Source organism: Coturnix japonica, chromosome 2 (assembly GCF_001577835.2).
Source record: "Coturnix japonica isolate 7356 chromosome 2, Coturnix japonica 2.1, whole genome shotgun sequence".
Lineage (NCBI taxonomy): Eukaryota > Metazoa > Chordata > Aves > Galliformes > Phasianidae > Coturnix > Coturnix japonica.
This window is the reverse complement of record NC_029517.1, coordinates 52856985-52879192: the sequence shown is the minus strand read 5'-3', so window position 1 is coordinate 52879192 and position 22208 is coordinate 52856985. Positions and strand designations below refer to the sequence as shown.

Here is a 22208-nt window from a genome sequence, read left to right as displayed (position 1 = left end):
GTGCATGGACATCTTTTCTGTTAGTCTGGCTGACAACAAGTTGGACTTTAAGCTAAAGAAATAGAGACAAGCAAGGCTAGAGGAGACAAGGCGAAAGCATGTGGGGTGCAGTGACAAGGAAGGCTCCCACACTCCCCTCAGAGATGAGCCGTAAAGAGGACATTATCAGAAGTGCCTGTGCACCAACCCTCACGCTGTGGAGAACACCACAGAAGAGGTGGAGTTCTGTGTGCAGTCACAGTGTTACAGTGTCATTGAAATTACAGATTCTCAGGGGGAAAGTTTGCACCTAGAGTCCTGGTTTTTCCCTACAGCTGGGTTTTGAAATACAAGAACAGCCTAGCTAACCTCTTTAGAAGGAAAAGGAACAGGCATAGAAAGAAGCTGTCTGGAAAAACAGCAAGCTACTGAAAAAGCTCCAATGGGAAAAGAACAACTAGAGTGGTGCAAAAGAAGGCAGACTCCAAAAAAAGGGGTATATAGAAACCCTGCTTTGGTGTGTATAGATGCGGTGAGGAAGGCAAAAGCTCAGCTGGAGCTCAAACTGACCAGAGACAACAAGTGTAGCACACAAAGTTCTGCAGGTATGTTAGAAGGCAGCAGAAGCACAGAAAAGATATAGGCCTGTTGTTGAATAGGGTCAGCAATTCAGTTAAAATAATACAGAAAAAAAAAAGTTTAGTTACTTGGCCTTCTTTACCTGGAATGTTGGGCCCCAAAACATGGTCGAGAGGAAATGTCAAAGCAAATGGCAGACGACAGATAGTAGAGAAGGGTCAAGTTAGTACCTTCTGTACAAACTGGACAAGTACAACTTTGTGGGATATGAGCCTGTAACCAGCCTTACTGTCATGCATAGTTGTGTATCACTGGCAAATATGGTAACCCTGTTGTTCACTCCATTTCAAATCATTTATAAATGTACTGGTGGACACTTTTAGTTGCAAGAATGTACCATTTATTCCTAGTCTTTATCCCCTTCTTAAGTACTTCACCATACAGAAACCATCTGGATTCACAGTTCATGTTATCACAGTGTCTACTAATTCTGTTCCACGCAATAGACGCTTCTAATTTGCCTAATACAAATTGGGTCTCCCTGGAAACTGCTGTTGCAATCAAAGTCTTCAGTTCTCATGTACTGCCTCCATTTTGAGATATACAATTGTTCAGTTCCTTTGGTAACTTCTGAGTGAATACCATCTGATCTTCCCGTTTGTTATAGTATGTCAACTTGTTTCACAAATATTTTGAAGTCACTTGGATTTCAGATACTCTCACAAGAGCCTCTCAGTGAGTTCTTACCATGGGAATTTCCCATGAAATAGCAGAAACCATTCCGAAGGAATCACTTAGTTTCTGTTCAATGAACCCTTTTGTATCCTGATCATCCAACGACCCTACAGAGTCTCCAGGCAGCTTTTTGCTCCTGGTGCATTTGAAGAAAGAACTGCTGTTAGTTCTGATGCCTTTATCGCTTAATACAAAATTGTAGCTTCTTGTTTACTGTATTGTTAACTTAATCTGTCAATATTTATGGTCTCTTATGATTATTTGAGCTTTTGGAAGGAATTTTTTTGGTTTCTAAAGACTTCTTTGCCTTCCTGTTGCACTGTACTTCTTTCTTTGTTGTGTCTTCAGTGTTTCTTAACACCTGAATAAGCCTTTTGGACTATAAAAATTAGAGAAGTAGTTGAAGACTTCCAGAAGTATTGATTTTTGTATTCTCCTCACTTTTCTAACCTTCCAATGCGTATTTTCTCTTATCATACATGTCATTTTTATTCAGTGAGATTGTTCATTTAATTTGATTTTAAGCTCTTTCCCTGTCTTGATCTGTACCACAAATGTTATCTTGAGTGCTGCGTTCCTTACCTGTTTGTTTTCAGACAAGGAATTTTTAGACTGTAATTTCATAATGAAATCCTTTTTTTACTTTATTTGAAAGATTAACTTATTCTTACCACAGTAAGAACATAATGATACTCCTTAAAACTAACATTTTCATTACTAATTGTTCTTCTCTTTCATTAAGAACAATATGAATCTGTTGGGAATTACCTTAATGCATAGTATTCTACAGGGTGACTAGAAAAGGAATGAATGGTCTAATTATTTTACTAGCTTTCATGTTTTTAAGTTTCCAATAGTAGAAATAATGAAAGAGGAAAAATTCAAAAGCATGTTTTGGACTATCAAATTTAACTTCTATTGCTACAGAATCTTCTGTGAGAGAAAATGGGATAATTCTGTGCCGACCTTGAGTTCACCTGTTAGCCAAAGCTGTTTGGAAGGCTGTTTTGTGTTGCTTTTTTAAATACTTTGGAAAAATATGCAAGTTATTTGACTAATCGATATATTGTCTGCTACGACACCAGAGGTTTTTTTGTTTGTTTGTTTTCAAAGCATTCCTGCCTTCATGCTGAATTTCCTTATGGTTTAACAGTAATAGGTAATAATAGGTAATAGTCTGGTGCGGGTTGGAAGGGACCTTAGCGATCATCGAGTCCAACCCCCGGGATTTGAGCCTCTGTGCTGCAGAGCGGCACTTCTACCACTTGCACCACAGGGGGGATTCGAACACCCATTCCCCGGTGTTGCAACGTGGCATTCCTACCACTGCGCCACTGGGTAAATAAATACATTCCAAATAAATACAGTAATCCTGATTACTGTATTTATTTGGAAGCCCAGCCAAGTAGCAAACCGAATTCTGCGGGTATGCAGCAAATCTAACTTCTGTGTTTTTAGCTATGGGGGAAGAAAAGCAAAATCCTGTAGCCATTACGTTGGGTGCAGTAGTTTGCTCTAATAAATGAACAGCCCATCTGACTTTGTTATATAACTTCTGAATCTCTGACTAATATTAATGAGTTGCTTTTTAATGGCCATGTTCAGATCTACTATTCTGTTTAATTAAGATTCAATGATAATTGCAAGTTATGTAGTATGTTCTTGGATGTACTACACTGCCAGTCTATGTATTGGTTGAGAAATCAGGCCAGGGACAGCAAGAGAGACTGTTCACCTGAATAATTTCTGCATTACAAGCACAAGAAGAGGAAGGGACAAGGCGTCTCTAATTTATTAGAGCTTTGTGGACATGAGTAAAGACAGTGATGTGTAACGCTGACTCTCCATCTGCATGCAATGCCTAGAATATAATCTGTGGCTTCAGAGCTCTGGGATAACTAATAAAAGGTGTATAAATAGAGAACTGGAAAGCCCCATGATAAGATGCTGGAGCATTCTTTGAATGACTGAATACATGAGCAGAAAGACTGTATGCAAAGTGTTATGTGCTTTTTAGCCACATATGTTGGTGTGTGTACTGACACCTTTGTAGCTCTTGCCAGCATGTCAGACCACAGATTGGAGAAGAAAGGAAAAGCTGGAAACTGGATGTTTTGTCAAGAGTCAAAAAGGACTCTCATAGTGTCTCAATATCTTCATCACTTTGGGAATTTTCACTTGATGAACCCACACCGTTTCACTTCAGTTCATAGATGTGAAAAGATATACATAGAATCACAGAATGGTCTGTGTTGAAAAGGACCACAATGATCATGTTGTTTCAGCCCCCCTGCAATGTGCAGGGTCACCAACCATCAGACCAGGCTGCCCAGAGTCACATATACAAATAATCTTTACATCATAATAAAGCATCTTCCAGCATCTGGATGGTATTTCACTTTTTAGAACGAAAATACCCGACAGCTATGTATCAGAAGATAAAGGTGAACAGCAGCATTCCACAGCTCATTATGATAACAGTTCTGTTTTTATGTGTTGTTTTTTTTCCCCCCATCTTTGATTTAGGAAATCTTTGATAACTAAGGAGTAAATAAGGATTACAAACTGGGGCCAATTTAAGTGTCAAGAGCTGTTGCTTAATTCCAGCCCTATTTCTCTCACTCTCTCTGGGTAATATCTGTTGTCTCAGAGGTTTAGTTTTGAGACCACCTTGAGCTTTACAATTAATAATAATAAGCCCTAAATCAAGTCAAAGCTAGTGAGTTAAGAAGTCAGTTTATCTTACATCTCCCTTATGTTGCTGCTCTGAAAAGAAGTAAATGTATGAGAATAGAAAACTCTTAGGAGTTCTAATTCTGTTCTCACCCTCACGGACTTAGACTCGCATTCATCAGTGTAGGGACTGAAGTAGTTTGCATTGGAGGAAGGGGAATACCACGGCAATCATGGTGGGTGATAAACTGTGCGTGTTGGCTAGGGATGCAAAAACTAGAGAGAAGAAAAAGGAGTAAACTGAATATAAAACAGGAAGAAAAACATGGGATTAGAAAGTACTGGACAATTTGTAATAGAAAAAAAAAAAAGAAAAAAAAGAAAAAATGTAAAGATAATGAAAATAACTTTAGTTGCTATTCTGAGGAAGAAATAATGCAATTTTGCTAGGAACAGAAGTCTGGGCAATTGGGCATTATTGCCTTCAGAGGCCAAGGAGCTGAAGCACAGGACTGTGCATCTGGAGAGCTGAAATACACATTGGAATGCAATTGTAATCTAATTTCTATCAAGATCCTAAAAATAGAAAGCAAAATAGAAAGCAAAAAGGTCTTATTTCTATGGAAGCTTTCTGAAGGCATGAAAGTGACTTCTTTTTCCTTTAAGATTACTCCAAAGAAGCAGCAGTGTATTTTTAATGCCGTAATCAAATCTTTCTTGACTCCATAAATAACCTACGCGAATAATAGACCTTGGCTGGGAATTGCCATGTTAGTATCTTGTGAAGAAGCCTGTGATTGCTAATGTCATCCAGTATCTGGGAAGAAAATTCTCAATTCCCTGACTCTTATGTGGTGTAGAAAGCAGTGTTCTTTTATTTCTCATGATACGTACCAGGTGACTTGACAAATGAAGCACATGCTCTTACAGTTCACATTCTACCTTTAAAGAGTTAAGACATATGTATGCAGTACATTCTTTTCCAAGAACTCATTAATTTATGCTCATGTCCCTCTGTGCATGCCTGGTTGCTGTGTCTTCGGTGGCTGTATGACCACTCATTTTTATCCCTGTTTTTCCATCATCGGCTTCATCACAGAGATTTCTGGTTGACCCCTTCCCCCCAATCCCAAAAATGGGAAAAGGGAAAGGGGTAGGGAGATGGAAGCTGGGCTCAAGGAAACAAACAGCAGTGGCAATGATCTAAGGAGGAAAACTTATGTTACTATTTACAATATTGGAATGCAAGATAACGCAATATAATACAATCTAATTGAAATTGAGGCTAATAAATCAAGTAAAATGAGAGAGAGAGAGAGAGAGGTTTCTGAAGACTGAGAAGCCTACTTGGAAATCGAAGGCTCCACAGCTTGGAAGCACACCCACACCAGCTGCCAAGCAGTGAGAGTGAGAGCCAGCATCACTTCTGTGATGTATTTCCCTCTCTGACCATGAGGTCCTCTGAGATGTGCAGTTGTCCTTCTCTGAGCTCCGCATGATGTTATGATGTGGAATACCAACAGCAAAAATTACAAAACCATGACATCTTCTGAACCTTTGCTTCAAATTCTTGTGTCTGTTGTTCTGGTGATCCAAAATCAGAGTGCGTACTTGAGATGCAGCTTCAGGAGTACCGAATAGAGGGGAATAATTAATTCTGTCTTGCTGAAAGTTCTTTTGGCATTGCAACTAAGTACGTTGTTGGCCATCATCACAAAAAGAATGCCCTGCGGATTCACAACCTCCTGTCTGCCACACTCAGGTTCTTTTTGTGGAGATGCTTCATTTTCCTTTGTGGAACTTCATGACATTCAGGACTTGCAATTTTTCTTTCTGGAACTGCATGACATTCCTGCTGACCTGTTCCTACAACTTGTCAAGGCTTATCTGAATGCCATTCCTGCCCTCCAGCATATGAATTGTTTCCTCCAAATTGATGACTCCTGCAAACTAGAAGTTTCAAACAATTACAGTCAACTATAAGCAAGCCTTTTTTTTTTTTTTTAAATTTTTTTTTCCCTCCATTAAGATCCTGCAACAACATCCCCACCACTGAATTTGCTACCACTATGTTCTTCTATTTATTGCTCTGTTCTGAGCAGTTTCCCACAGCCTGATTTTATTAAATGAAGGAGAAGAATGAAATGTTTCAATGAAGAAGAGTAACAACAGTACATGAAAGATAGAGAAGCTAGAATGATTGAATGGTACATTCTAAAACCCAATTGTGAAGCTTCTGAACAGCATTCGGTGTCAGATAGGGGGCATTTCTAGTGATGTTTTCACCATGCTTGAAAGCAACAAGACATTCTGTTTTCCCTCTAGATACAAGGTAGGCTGTCAGGTCTGGTTTGTGTCTGATGTGGTTTCAGGTTTTCTACCAATTTAAACTTCTCAAGATTTTGCTATTTTCACAGGAAACAGGTGCCTCATGTAAAGCTGCTTGTGTGTTTTTGGTACACTAGGTTGAAAAGAGTTGTTAAAACACCATGCTAAGTAATGGCATACTTAAAAGTTTATAGATACACAGCATACGGAATTATGCACAGTACCATGGGAATTGCATAGCAGTATGTAGAGACTGCTTGTGACACTGAGGTACAGTTTCTGTTCTTTAATAAGCTTAAGAAGAAGATGGAGCTAGTGTTTTGCATTTCTATAGCCTGTGTGCTTTATGCAATTCTGTGATTTCTAAGGTATTCCTATAAAATACATCAGTTCACAAGACTGACTCTTTATTTGTTGAGCTATAATCAGGCTTACTGTCCTCATCTCACTGAAGATTCCCAACCCTTACTGCTGTTATTTGTATACGAAGACTCAAACAATCATCAGTGCACCATTTTGTTTTGTATAGTATATTTACAGTTAAAAGCTAAACACTTTTTTTTTTTTCTTTTAACGTTACAACCTTAAGATGCACAGGAATTCAACAAATTCATAAGGATATTCAGCCTAAATTTAGATCTAATTTAAATTATTTTTCAGCTGCTTGTAACTGTCTCTACTGATCTTGTGTCCCTTGCGCAGCATCAGTACACAGCTCTCTGTAAAAGGACTGAAAAATTACTTTGAGGTGGTGAGGGGGTAAAGTAAAATGAGGTCAGCCCTAAATATCAGCCAGATTTCTTTTGACTTGTTTTCCTACTCTCAGCATTCAAATGAGTTGACACAGACCACTGAGCAAATACAAAACAGAAGGTAACCAAAACCCCACCTCTTGGTGTGCTCTGAGCTCAGAGTTCACCTCTGAAGGCCGTGAAGATGTCTGTCAGGCCTACTCAGTGTTCTGCACCACTGTGAGATACAAGACTTGCCTCAAGCGCTTAATGCTTCTGTGGCTGCAGAAGGTAGATAGAATGTAAGTCCCAAAATGAAAAGGCTGTCTAGTTACCCTCTGTGGTGTGATGAGTATTTTTTTCCTCCTAAGTATGTTGATAGGTAATAAGGCTTCTAAACAAAAATTGCTTCAGACTCTTGTCAGATACTGTTTTGATCGTGTCAGAACAATTTAATAAAGTTGTGTTGAAACTCCTCCCTTTCCAAGCTGCTCTTTTGACTGATTTCTCTGGATTACTCTTGTCATGATGTCTAATCTTTCCGCTGGCATTACACTCCCACATTGTTTTGTTGCTATGTCCTGCGGACAGTCAGAGTGGTCACTTAAGCGCCTTTGCCTGTGCGCTTACTTTGGCATCATCACCCTTTTTAAAGCAGGCCATGAAGCTGGATTTGGCAAAGCAATGCTTAAGGTAATTATGAAGCTGCAGAGTAGTTTCTGCAGTTCTCCTGGAGATGAAGATTTGTGTAAGTAGTGGTTAGAAACAAGCTTTTAATTTTGATGTTCAGATTAGCTTGATTCAGATAAATAATAGAAGATTGTGATGATAACACAAGATGGCATGATCTGGGGAAAATGATTGTAAACAGAACAAATATTACAAATGATAGAATAAGGTTCAGTGAATATTTGTGTAGAATGTAAGCAAATACTATTTCTCATTTCTGTCTTCTTGCACTGTGACAGCTGCTTGAAATCTAAACATATGGAATTATTCAATGTTAGTCACTCTGCCTCCCAAACAGAAAGGAGGAAGCTTATTATTTTTATTATTATTTTCTGGCAGGCATTCTTAATATAGTGGAATAGCAAACTCGTCCTGCTCTTACTTGAATCTTTTTCTTCTTTCTTTCCAAGGCAACCCTGTAGAACTTCACCTTGGACATCACATGAGGGAAAATCTTACTTTTATGTTTTATGTTAAACTGAATGTCAAGGATAATTATAGGAAAATGGTTGTGTGAATGCCCCCTCATGCACCCTTAGCACCCCATCTTCCATCTCCTTCCTTCTCTTTGTAACTTCTGTCACCTGTTAGAAGACAATGAATGAAGTGAGAAATAGCAGCTAAGAAATTGCAAGCTAGTGATGAACTTAGTATTCAAGCCACTTGGTAGTGTCTTGAATGGAGGTAGGAACTCAAGATTATTTTTTTCCTTTAGTGATCCAGAACGTCTTTGCTTTCTGCTTGAGAAGGGACAGGGAACACAACTGTTTGTTTCCATTTATCTCTTAGGACAGGGCGCAAATAATGTGGACATGGACAGAGATCAGAAAACGTGAATTTTTGCATGTCAATCAGAGAAACATTTTCACAACAATGAACTAATCATCTATAGAGAAAGGCCTCATGCTATGAAATTAGAGAAAGAAGGAACGCAGAAAAGAAAGAAGAAAGTAAGGAAGAAATACAGATAGTCAAGAAAAGAAAAGTAGATTTTGAAGACCAAAATCAGGATTAAAGGACCAAAACATGCATGTACTACCTCACCTGGGACAGGAGACAAAACTGAATTGATGAAAACTTATTCCAAACTTCAATGTCTGTATGTGTGTCCCCTTTATGACTGAGTAAAGTAATTTCAAAAGGCAGTGGTATAGCTGTTAATGCTTTTACTTTGTTTTGAAAGAAAACTTAATGTCTGTTTTGTATCTTAAAATTTCTCAGTGCAGATGTACTTTAATAATAAGAATGTTTGTGCAGCAAATTCTATAGCACTTTGATTTTGTGTTCTTCAAAACTTTAGTAATATTTCTGTTGCAATCCTTTCTGCAGTCTTCAAATCCTGGTCTCGTTTGTGCGAATTGATAACTCTTGGGAAGTTGATTAACACTCTTTTCAGTCTAATGATTTTACTAGTTAAGCAGGCAAATGTTGTGTGTGATGTAGACATATCTCAACCAGATGGTTATTTTTAGGTGATTTTTGATAATACTATTTATAAATAACAAGGAAAAAGACATTTTAAAGTGCAACAAAAGCACATGCAGAGCATATTAACAGCAATTCTTGATGCACTACTGGCATACAGCAAGCACTGGTTATACCTTGGTTTGCTCTGTTGGTCTGTCTCTTTTGAGGGTGGGGTACCATGGATAGTCTTGCTTGCATTTCTCTTCACCAGTAATGATGCAGTCCAGAAAATTTTCATCTTCATCCACATATTGGTTCAGCAGATCATGACAGACTTGAAGATGGTGTTCTTTCTGTTCCTGTGTGAGCATACATGGGATCCATTGGGGGCAAAGTTCATGATATTCCAACATTACCACATTAACAAATGCACTGGAGCTGATATTCAACTCTATACAGAGTTCCCTTATAGTAATCCACCAATTTGTGCAGATATGCTGATTGAGAAATTTTGTGGTGTGACAAGTGTGTCTGTCCATCCAGAACATGGCCTGTCTTTCATGTCACTGCTGCCACTGCTGAAACACACCACCCACCCCGCATACTGCTCATGCACTGTTTGATCTCCATAAACGTTCAGCAAGCATTGATGAATGTCATTGGTTGCAATTTTTTCTGCATGGAGAAATTCAATATTATCTTTGCTCCATCCACACTTCCATGTCAGACACCATTCTGTCAGACTGCCCCTCTGCTGCTGTCAGTTTCATGGCAACAAAGTGTAATGGGATACTGGCAAGAAGGTACAGACGCTACTGTTGTACTATTAACATCCACCTCTGACATTGTGGCCAACATAATAAAATTGGAGGCATTACTTTCAGAGCAGCTCTGGTATATCTCCTTTAGCCCTCGGTGTAAAGGAGAGAGGCAAGGGAACAGTTTCCACCTACCCATGAATGTGAATTTATTTAATGATGACCAGAATGAAAAGACAGCATGTTTAGCAAACTAAATAGAAATAAGAATGTAAAATATTATTTAAAACAAACAAACAAAAAAACCAACAACATAATTCCACATAAATATTTCTATTTTGCATTTGATGAAAATAATAATAAAAGATGTAGAAAATACAGTTTTTCAGGGAGCTGTGAGGATTAAACTTGGCTTGTTTTTTGTTTCTTTGTGTGTGTGTGTGTTGTATTCTGGTGTGTTTTTTGTTTTTAATTTGTTTGCTTTTAAAATTTAATTTCAGTAAATAGTCTCTTGTGTATAGAAATGAAAAGTCGTTTTGGGGCTCTTTAGATAAATCTTGCCTGGTGGGGCTGGTTTGACTTCCTTGACAGAATGAAAGAAAATGTATTCAATTTGTGGCTTTTATCCAAAACTGCTTGAGTTTCCCTTCTGCACGTCATTAAGTGCTGAAATTTAATCATGTTCAATCCATAACAATATACCTTCAATTTCATTTATTTCAATAGTCTGTACTATGATGGCTGTTATTTTTATCCTCAGTAGAAAAGCTTTGTTCACCACATGACCATCTGCAGAACTGTATATCTCTTTAGTAACGCAAATTGTTGCTTTTGACACAGCATAGTAAGATCACCTTGCTATAAAAATACCTTTATGCCAAGAGCTCTACGTGAACTGCGAATGGTTTTGACGTGGGCCTGAATTGTTTAATGTGTTTCGAAATTTCATTCCCGATAAGCTGACTGATTCTACAGCACATATCAATGGAGTGAATGAAAGAATGAGTAGGTGTTGCCGCTTTGATTTGGATTGTGAGCACAATAAAAAAGGGTTTTCCCATAGGGTAGTGGTGTAAAGTTTTTTCTCACAATTATTTTATGTACTGAAATTCTTGAGAGAAGTCAAAATGAATGGTTTCATGTATTTTTTCAGGAACTACAGTTTGAGAGACTGACTCGAGAGCTTGAGGCTGAACGTCAAATTGTAGCAAGCCAACTGGAGCGATGTAAACTTGGATCAGAAACTGGAAGCATGAGCAGCATTAGGTAATCCATGAGTTGCTAATTTCTTTGTTGGGTTTTGAAAAGAAATAGTAGTGATTGTGGTGTGAAAAAACTATACAGCAAGGATGATGAGCTTTTAGTAGAGTTCGAAACTTCAATTTTTAATATTTTATTTTAAAGGAAAGTTCAAGAGCAGAATAAATCTTATGTAATTGTTATCTACCTTGTCCAGTAACAAGGTGGTAGTGGCGTTTGGAATTTGTTGACTCGCTGCTTGCTGTAGTCTGAGTGGATTAAGAGAAAAACACCTGTTTCCATTACAAATAAGACTACCATTTCCACCAAAGCTTCTCAGCTTTAGATTTGCAGAAATGATGTGATAAGTGAATGAACTTATTTTATGAAAATTTTGTCAAGGTATTAAAAGCTTTAGGGATTCTTTCAGCTGCTTATACAGTTTAAGTAAAGCTGCTGACCTGACGTAAAAATGCAGTGATAAAATATGCATCTTCATGTTTTTTAAACATTGGCTCTCTTAAAATTGATTCATCTGTACATTGTTTAGATGATGGAAGTATTGTCTAGCGAACTGTAGCAGAAGGAAGCTGATCTGTTGGTCAGTTTGGTGCAACTAAAGATTTGGTGGTCTTGGGCTACTTCCCAGTCATGCTTTTCTCTCAGGTGAACTTAAATAACAGGTGACAGTGTTTTGGTTGCAAGGACTGAGAGAAATGCTGTGTGGACATATCTTCTCTTTGTGTCAGTGGAAATACTAAGTGTGATGTATTTGAATACATAAGATGAAGAATGATAGACCAAGTTTAGTATGAAGCTTTATGTTATATAAGTAGAAAAGCCTGTAGAAATATACCTGTCACTACTGGAATAAACTCCTCTTCAGTTGAAGTAGCTCAGCCTGCACTTCAATTAAATAAATGATTGTTTTCCGTGGTACGTAGGAAACCCATCATTCTGCAGAATGCTTCAAATACAAATTCAGAAAGGCTTCCTGAATCATGTCTGAATAACGCTGTTTACCTTATGAGCCCTATGATTGTTCCACACGGTGTTATGGAGACTGGGAGATTTCTTGTTTCGGAGAAAATGTGTTCTTTTGCATTTTGGTTACTGTTGTTTGGTTGGTTTTGTGAACATCTTTCCTGTCAGCAAACTGATACTTTTTAACCATCAGTGGTTTGAATTGTGAGACAGTTTGTCTTCCCCAAAATAACCATATAAAGAAACGTTGTTCATTTAAATGTTACATCATTTTAATGTTGAATTTTTGCAATTGAGTTGGAAGTGACAATACTATAAGCTTCTGAAGCATTCATTAGGAGGCCGCTAGTAGATTCCCAGTTAGTCCTGTAATTTCTGCACTCATAGTGATTATCTATGCAGTTAATAGGTTGGGCTTTTTTGGTTTTTTGTTCGTCTGTTTGTTTGTTTTTACAATAACAATCAGCATTAATTGCCTTTCTTTAGTACTAAAATAAATTGATCCAAGTTATTGGGATTGGCAAAATAATAAAAAAAAATGAATTCCTTAGAGATTAAAGATTTAGATCCAGCAGGGATTAATTCTGTTCTGTGACTTTTTGTAATAAATATGTAAGTTCACATTAGCATTTAAGGTTTATTTGCTTGCCTAATTAAGCCAATGTATTTCAGGCTAAGAAATCCAAGTTATGAGAACAGTTTCAGAAATATAGATTAAGTTCTAAACAAGGAGACGAAGAGTTTTCAGAATGTGAAATTGCACAGGAGAAACCATAGATATTTAAGGCTAAAACAATTGTATTTTCTTCTCATCTCAGTGTATAGAAATTAAAAATCCTCACAAAAAGAAATTCTTACCAAAAGTATTATTAATTGTCCTTAATTGTCCCCATCTCTGTATCTGAACATGGTGGCAAAAACTGAACGAACAGTCACAAAATAATATGGACTGTTCTTACTATTGGCACTGCTTGCCATGTAGTACTTTCAAGTGTACTGATAGGATCACAACTATAGATAACAGCAGTGCTGTTTCTGACTTATAACTGCACCTCCAGTGAGCAAACAGAAATTCTAAGCAAAATATCAAGAGTGACGCTATTATTTCTAAAATTATACAAGTTCAACATTACTGAGGGAGAAAGTAACAAAAATCTTCCTGTTTTGAATCCATTCCTTGAAACTGTTTTTCATTATTACCTCTGAATAAATGTAATAATTTTACTGCTCTGAATATGGGTTGGTTTTAAGAAGTTCCCCTGAACTTAAAGCAGTTTATTCGGTTTTGATTAACAATTTATTTTTTTTTAACTAAACTAAGAATGAGAGGATGCTTTTGTTTCAAGCTTTCTTTTTAGTTAAATTAAAATCTGAAATTATATCTCATTTTACTAAATCTCTGTAGGTAAGAAATTTTTAAATACTGTCATTTTTTAGTGTGAATTCTTGCCTCTAAGTCTTCAGTAGAACTGACCACACGTCTTCAGCGATGTCACCATTATCTAATAGCATCTAGTTTTATTCAGATGCCTTTCATTATCAAGTGGTAATCAGACTGGACTGCTTGTAATCAGCATATTTTAATACTGGAAAGTTAGATTATTATTATATATTTTTTAAATCAATTCAAAATTCACTCCTAATATCTAAAAGGAACTTTTCATGTTAACATCTGTTCCACCTGTTACTACACAAGGAATTAAAACTCACACACATGAAGCAGCTTTCTATATTTGCTATCACGCTAGACCAGCTTACAGTGGTGTTTAACTACCATGTCTTGATGTAGCATCTTGAAACAACTGTATATGTGCCTAATAAAAAAGCACAGTGTACTTCATAGGGGAGATATCCAGAAAATTGTCCTCAGCTTTACTTCCTTGGGATATTAATTTTATGAAGACTTCTTAGTTGTCTTGTGACTTTGAAACCACATTTTTAAGAATGTGCTGAAAGACCATTAGTTCTGTCTACCTTTTTTTGTTTTATTTTTGTTTTCCACTTTTCTGGCACATTTTGCACTTGGTCCACAAGGAGCTGTGTATCCCACTGTACTATGAAGCTTTGAGGCAGCTCAATTTTCAGTCACTGATAGCTTAGTATATAGACTGTTTCTTGTCACGGAAATCAGGATCCAGAGATTAATTATAGGCAAATCTGTATACCTCAGTGCAACTGCTAACAAATGTGCAGCCTAGATCCACTGTCATGAATATGTCAGATTGGAAGTGGATCTAGTTAACCGGGACAAAATGTAATGTCAATAGTTTATAGGATATGAAGTGGTTTAGTGAATTAAAAATGATATTACAGTTCTTCTGAAGATTCTCAGCAAGTACTAGATTCTTGAAGTGCTAAATTTCATGGTATTAGTCATATATCTTTATAGGGAAATATGCACAAGTATAACATAAATATAAGCAATGGAAAAAGTTACTAACTAAAATAATGTTTGAGATATGTCTTCTCAAATACTAAGGTGAAAACATTCCCACTTTTTCCTTTCTCTACCTTTATTCTTACTGATGTCTTCAAAACTTACCACAGTAAAGTAGAAGTGGCAGTTAAACTACTAGGGTAGTTTAATTAGGTTTAGGGTAGTTTGGTTAGGTTGCAGTTAGACTTGATGATCTTTAAGGTCTTTTTTGTCCTGAGCTATTCTATGATTATATGACTCTATGAAAGAAAACAGTACTTGTGTGGAGCTCATTAGCAAATATGTATGGAGCAGGTGATTATAAAAACCTTTGGAAAATGGGATCCAGTAATGTTCAAGTTTCTTATGACAAACCTGTTTGTCCAAGAAAAGTAAAATACATACTACCACAATATTAGAGGTCTTTGTCTGCTTCTGTCTCTGAAGCACTATTTACCCAAAACAGTGTTTCAGGCTGTACTGCTAGACTCTAGCAATCTACTTACATACCGCAGAAATCGTTGTTGACTTCCTAGGTGCTGGGTTGCTTGCTGGATGATGATAAAGTCTGGAACTCGGCATTTCTGAAAGTCAGAGTACTGATTTACATTTCTGCTGAGGCCCAGTATTTAGGAAACCAGCTTAAAAATTAATAATTATATATTTTAATTTAAAAAAAAAAAAAGAGGGAAAATGTTGTTATAAGGTACTCAAAGCTCAAAAGTTGTACAGATTCCTGGTATTTCCATTAATCTAATACTTGCAGGGACTCTCTGCTGATTCTCCATAGCAAGGCATGTTGAGAAAGCATATTAGTCCTACTGACACACTACAGGGAACTAACTGGTTTCACAGTTTTCTAGCAAACAGGCTTCTGTTGCTGAAAGGCAAATTTCCAGCAAATGTCCAAGCAATCAAGTCTAGTGTGATTTTCTTTCTTATAGTTCATCCCTATCTTTTACAATAGCATCATTTCTTTTCCTGCTAGGGTTATCAGCTCTGTGAGAGCAGTAACACAGTAACGTTCAGCATTGCTCAAGTTTTAAAACGGGCATGTTTATATAAAATTAAAGTATCATATTAAAAAAAAAATAAAAAATCATCCACATTACTGCAGAGAAGCAGGTTTTATTTTTTCTCTGTTGCCCTAGGAAAAGGTCTTTCCAGCTAAAAGCTGTATTTGTGGCTGCCAGTTGTCACTTTGATTCTCTCACAGTTAGCTCAAGTATTTCATTATTCTTTCTGCCTCATTAATACCACTATTAGAAATATATATAGAGAGAGAAACAATTATGACAACAGAATAAAAACTGTGTATCACCATTTACTGATCCAATGAAAACTCTACTCAGGTGGATATTCTCTAAATCATTGCATTGTTGGTGTGATTCTAAGATATCTGAAAGTTCTTTCCAGTTGTCATATTCACACTTAGGTGTCTGGCTGCAATTCTGCACTTGAATATTGCACTGATTTGAAATTAATTGGGAAATATTCATCTTAGGTGGTATATCTTTGTTAGTGTAAAATTCAGTTACGTATTGCAGAGATAGGTTCTGTGTAATTTTGGCAAACAATTTCTAACAAGTTCTAAGAAATGATGAGTGGGATGGAGCAGGATGAGGAAAAAACCAACAACTGTCAGTGACTAGAAAAGACTGGGACATAAAGATAAGTCAGAGGCATCAAGGAGTCATATTGTGCCCTTCGTGAGGGTTGCCGAAATGAAGACAAACATTGAAAATATCCATTTAAACTGGATACTGGAGTGGAGAAATATAGTTCTTATTGTAGAAAATACAGGTCTCACTGGCTTCATTTGCTGTTCCAATTGGTCATCACATCTGCATGTATGTTCCTGAGATACTATCAGATTATTAAGATTCCTGCTTATCTGGAAGGCTGTAAAAAGAAATGAGAAACAGCAAATACCCGACAATGATAAAAACTAATCTTTACAATGGAATTAAGCAGCAGAAGTTGATACAATTCCATTGGATTTCCTTCAGCTAGTTTTATAAGCAGATAGATATTTCTTTTGATTATGCACATCTTTCAGCTTATGAAACTTCATTGATAATGTACACAACAGCATCCCCCCACACAACATAGCTTGTCCCCAGAGCAATTTAGAAATGAAATGGTCATGAAACAAAAGTTATTTAATAATGCATTTTTACAAGGAGTGAGCCAAAATGCAGTCTGATGAAGGCTTCCCAGAACTGTTGACAAACCAGTTTTTCTGTTCTACAAATGAAAACAAAGTGACAAAATATTGTCCATATGCTTGAGGAAACAAATTCAATTCTGTGCTTTCTCAGAGATGTATTGCAGTCAGGCGCTATTTCTTCTCTCTTCGCCAGTCATGCATTCTGTCTCTCACCATCTGAACTTGAGGATTATTGAATATCCTCCTCACTTTTGATACCTTTTTTTCTTTTCCATTATTATTCCACCTAGCCTTCATACCTAAATACTGCAATTTGACAGAGTTCTCAGCACTTCCTTGCTTTGGTATGTTCTGAGTACCTTGCACCAGCGCAGCTATAAGAGCAGTTACTGTTACTTCCTGCCAAAACTCATCCAGGCTCGTTTACCTGTTTTTTAGCAAACAACTTGAGTTACTTTTGCATGAAGCTGGGTTTCCCTGGGTTCTTGGGTTTAAGAATAATGATTTTCAATGCAATCTTAGAATAAATTGAAGATTTTCAATGAAAATGCATTGATGAATGTTACGACTTCTCATCAGGCATAGCTTTCAGAAATATAGTAATTTTTGCTTTCATATCAAATGTGGATCCTGTGTCTTGCTGTGATCTGGTTTTAATTAAAAAATAAATAAAAATAAAAACAACTGTATTTAGCGGTAACATTTGATGCTGGAAATTTAAGATTTATCTATTAATTCTGAAAAGCTTTGGGTTTTTGGGGGAATGAGTCTTTTTTCTCTTACTTCAGAAATCTGCAATGCTATTACTAATAATAATTAGGTGATGTTTCCTTGCCAATATTTGATAATGTGCACAGGAGTATATAGAGTATCAGAAGTTCATAGGAAGTATTAATACATTTTGTTGAATTCCAGGAGTGGCATGAATGGATGCATTTCTGTTTCTGCAGGCATCTCACAATTTGATAGCAACATACTTTGAATGGTTAATATTATGAGATCTTGGGGCATGTTGCCATTTCAGCAGTTAAGTGAAGATTTTATAGATTTTTAGTGTGTTAGAGGGGCTTTTAAATCCCTTGGGTTTTCAGTTCGTAGTGCATGTCTCAGTTACTGCTAATTGAGAATAAATATTGTGCCTCCTTCTGGCTTTTCCCTACCCCTTATATTTTTACTTCATGCCTCCGTGATGCTCATTTGTAAAAATAAAAAAAGAAAAAAGAAAAAGAAGAAGTTTAATTAAGAAAAATAAAGCCTTTTGCACTGCAGTTCTCTACTTCCTCACTCTCTGTAGAGCAATATCTCCCTACTCTCCAGATGTAAAGAAAGAAGATAAAGCACACCCTTTTTTGTTTTTCTTTGTGTTATCTTGGAAGAAGTAGTTCATAATTAAATTGATGTGTTTTGTTTCACAAAGGTGCTTCTGCTGGCTGTGAGCAAGACAGATTCAGGGAAAAGGAGGGTAATGCTATTAGAGGAGCAGCCCCTTCATTCCTGCCGGCTGAAGATATATAAATACGTTGTTATCATTGTGTTTTGTTTCCTTTTTCCTCTTCTCCCTCCTTAGGAGGAAAGTGAACAAAGGGCTGTATGGCGTAATCTGCTGGGTTAGACCACAACAGTCCTTTTGACACCCAACATGAGACTCAAAGGGTTGAGATAATGACAGATCTGACCAGAGCATGTTAAAACAAAATTGTTTTGGACCTTTTGACCAGATTTACAGATGCAGTGAGTGGCAAGTGCACATTTATCTTGACAGTATGTGTAGCATTGCACTTGGGTGATATCTACTTTATCTTTGCACTCCAAAGCCAAATTGTTGCCTGTGTTGGCATACCTTCCCTTGTGGTGTATGTGGTTGGACTAGTATAATGCAGTTAATTATTCCTTTTTATTTTTATTTTATCAGTATGAGATTTGTTCATTCTAAAAACCAGTTTTCAAATAATGTTTTAATCTAAACCCACTTCAACTGGAAACAACAACAGCATTTAAACAACGCTGATTTGGAACTATTAGTCTATTTTGAGTCACCTTTAGTCAAAATGTTAGGCTAGTATGTGTTGAAAAAAATAAACACTTTCTTTATTAACTTATAGGACTGGTCCAATTATAATCAGTGCTTTGGAGCTCAGTTATCCTATTTTTCGCTTCCAATTCCAGAATCATAGAATCACTGAGATTGGAAAAGACCTCCAAGATCATTCAGTCCAATTGCCACCAATATTCCCACTCAACCATGCCCCTCAGTACAACATCAAAATGTTTCTTGAATACTTCCAGGGATGACGACTCCACCATCTCCCTGGGCAGCCCATTCCAGCACCTGACCACTCTTTCAGAGGAGAAATTTTTCCTGATATCCAGCCTGAACCTCCCCTGGCACAACTTGAGACCATTCCCTCTAGTCCTATCGCTAGCCACCTGGGAGAATAGGCCAGATCCCACCTGGCCACAACCTCTTTTCATGTAGTTCTAGAAATCAATAAGATCACCTTTAAGCCTCCTCTTCTCCAGGCTGAGAAATCCCAGCTCCCTCAGCTGTTCCTCGTAAGACTTGTGCTCCAGACACCTTGACAGCTTCATTGCCCTTCTCTGAGCATTCTCCAGGGCCTCAATGTCTTTCTTATACTGAGGGGCCCAAAACTGGACACAGTACTCATACTTCAACCCACTGGCCTCAGCCCAGCTATCCAGCCTACTCAAATCATTCTATAGGGCCTTCCTACCCTCAGGCAGATTGACATTTGCTCCCAATTTGTTGTCATCTGTAAATTTACTGAGGATGCACTCAATGCTCTCATTCACATCATCAATAAAGACAGTGAAGAGGACAGGTCCTGGTACAAACCCCTGGGGGACACCACTCGTGACAAGTTGCCAGCTGTATCTGTTATTTAGCCAGTTCTTTATCCAGCAAAGATTGTGTATGTCCAAGCTGTGGGCTGACAGCTTTCCTGGGCGACTACTGTGGGATTGTAGTATTGAAGGCTTTGCTGAAGCCTGGGTAGACTATGTCAACAGTACCATTCATCAGTTGACCATAGAAGGAGATCAGGTTGGTCAAGCAGAATCTGTTTTTCTTTAACCCATGCTGGCTCGGCCTGGTCCCTTAAGTCATCCTGCATATGCTGCGTGATCTTGCTCAAGATGATCCTTTCCTGACATCAAAGTCAGGCTAACAGGCCTGTAGTTTTCCAGATCCTCTATATAACCCTTTTTGTAGATGGGACTCACACTGGCAAGCCTCCGATCCTCTGGGGCATCTCTGGTTGACCAGGAGCACTCTGTCAGCTCCCTCAGCACCCTTGAGTAGATTCCATCCAGCCTCATGGACTTATGGAAGTCCAGGATTTACAGAAAGCTCTGGCAGCTCTTTGGAAATTCACAGCCAAATAATTTATCAATGAAATGTAGTACATATAAATTGATAAATGTAGTCATTGGGGATAAGTAATCACCACAAGTTGCTGATCAGAATAGAAGACCCTATTAATAAATTGTAGTAATTGCCGCCTCCACTTTCTGTGGTGTTCTGCTAAATATATCATCAGTATATGCTTTCCTGGGAATATGTAAATGTCAGGATATGTGACTTCAGATATGGAAAGCTTTTACAAAAACCTTTCTGATTTTCCCTTTCCAGTCAGTATTAATCCTGTAGATGAACTGAGCAAAAGAGATATAGATTATCCATATATGAAAGCATTTATAAATCTGCTCTCCAAAACGATAGCATATGGAGTAAATTAAGGAAGTCAGTCTAAAAGAGCTTCTTTAACAGCATTTATATGTCCCAGATTTATTTTTTCTGGTTTAAAAAATACGCTGCAGTTGAAAAAGAAAAGAGTGGTGCTTTTGTTATTGGATATTCTACTCTCGTCCATCTTTTTCTCCAGTCCTTTTCTCTAGACTTCTTTCCCTAGAGTATTTTCAATTAGTGCTGTAATTAAGAAGACAACAGTATTTTCATTTGTAGTTAAAAACTTGCAAGGTGTTCACCTTGAGTCCTTAATTTTCTCTCTACTCAGAAGTTTAAGAAATAACAAAGAGTTGTGTAATGCCATTACTACCACTCTAACAAACTACTATATTAGAGCTCAGTTTTGTTCGTATGCTTCAGCTGCCTTTTACTAATTAAGAATTAATAAGGATTACCACCTGCAAAATGAAGAATAAGACAAAAATACTATTTATATGCTCTACTTTAGTTTTCACATAGGTTTTGCATTTACTTTGTCTTTACTGATCCATTTTCAGAGAAAGCAGCAAAGTACTATATGTATATGTATACACTATATATACTAAAAATAATATCAATATTATAGTACATATGTACAGTAATACCTCTAAATGTATTTATTTTAGTTGTCCTGGAATGCATAAGTGTTTCATGATTCATTTCTGCTTCTGTAGTTAGGCATTGATAATACATTATTTCTTTGCAGTGGATTTAGATGACAGTTTGTGTTGAGTTTACTCCTCCTCTCTCCCCTACCCCAATAAAAAAAGATATTGATGCAGTTTCAATAAATGACATTATTAAGGAAATCTGTGACATGAACCTCCTGTCATCAATAATATTTAAATAAGCATGTTTTTCATTCTTTGATGAGTAAAAATTAAAGAAAATCCCGTTAATGCACATAATGAAATCTTTATCAGGTTTTGATTATTTATAGCACTTTTTGAAAATCTAGACTATGGTTTGACTTTTCTTTTGTTTAAAATAATGCAGGATATACATAGTGAAGGGATACAACTGAACCAGTCATTTAAAAGTGTTTTATGGTTGATATGCAGGTTTCTACGTTAGTGCTGAACCTTAGTGAGAAACCAAACTATAGTTACTTCAGTGTTTTAGCAGTACCATGTCATTAATTATGAGTGGAACCAGCCTGGGGTACAGTTTTTTTGTTTTGTTTTGTTTTGTTTTTTTCCGTATATAGTGTTCTTTCACTTTATCCTGTTAGAATTTAAAGGTATTATAAGTGATGCTAAAATGTAATATTATTGAATAGTCTAATCCAGTTAAAGAGCTATTTTGCTTTTTGAGTTTGCATTTTACGTAAGTTGTTTGTGATGGTACTGCTTTGTTGTTCCAATTAGCTTAATTTTAGAAGTGCAATGGTTGGTATCTTTCATCAAAGAAAACATGAGAAACATTTCCTGGGCATTTCTTGATGTAAAATGAATGCTAACAGAACAGGTTGGTAGTGGGATTGGCACTGGTGATGCTGATAGTAACTGAAATGGCCTTGGGCAGAGCAGGACCTTCCTGCCCCATTGTGTCACAAGCCGATCATGTTGATCCTGGCAAAACAAATTTCCTGCAGGCATCCATGTGCTTTACTTCTGAGCTGCCAATTTGTTCACACCATCGATTATGTTGAATAAGAAACGAGAAGTTATTGTAATTAATCTGTTCTTAGGCTTTTGAGATATGAAATATGGCTTGTTATTATAAATACTGTTTT

At 37.0% G+C, this 22208-nt stretch overlaps 1 protein-coding gene across 7 annotated transcripts in view; it reads left to right on the top strand.

Annotated features, from left to right (window-relative positions):
- Positions 1 to 22208, top strand: part of CTNND2 (catenin delta 2) — a 585077-nt gene that overhangs the window by 210445 nt on the left and 352424 nt on the right. For all 7 annotated transcript variants that reach the window (XM_015854425.2, XM_015854430.2, XM_015854428.2 and 4 more), the window contains one exon: positions 11073 to 11185. In XM_015854425.2, the coding sequence (XP_015709911.1) occupies positions 11073 to 11185 (113 nt within the window). The remainder of the gene's footprint in view (positions 1 to 11072; positions 11186 to 22208) is intronic.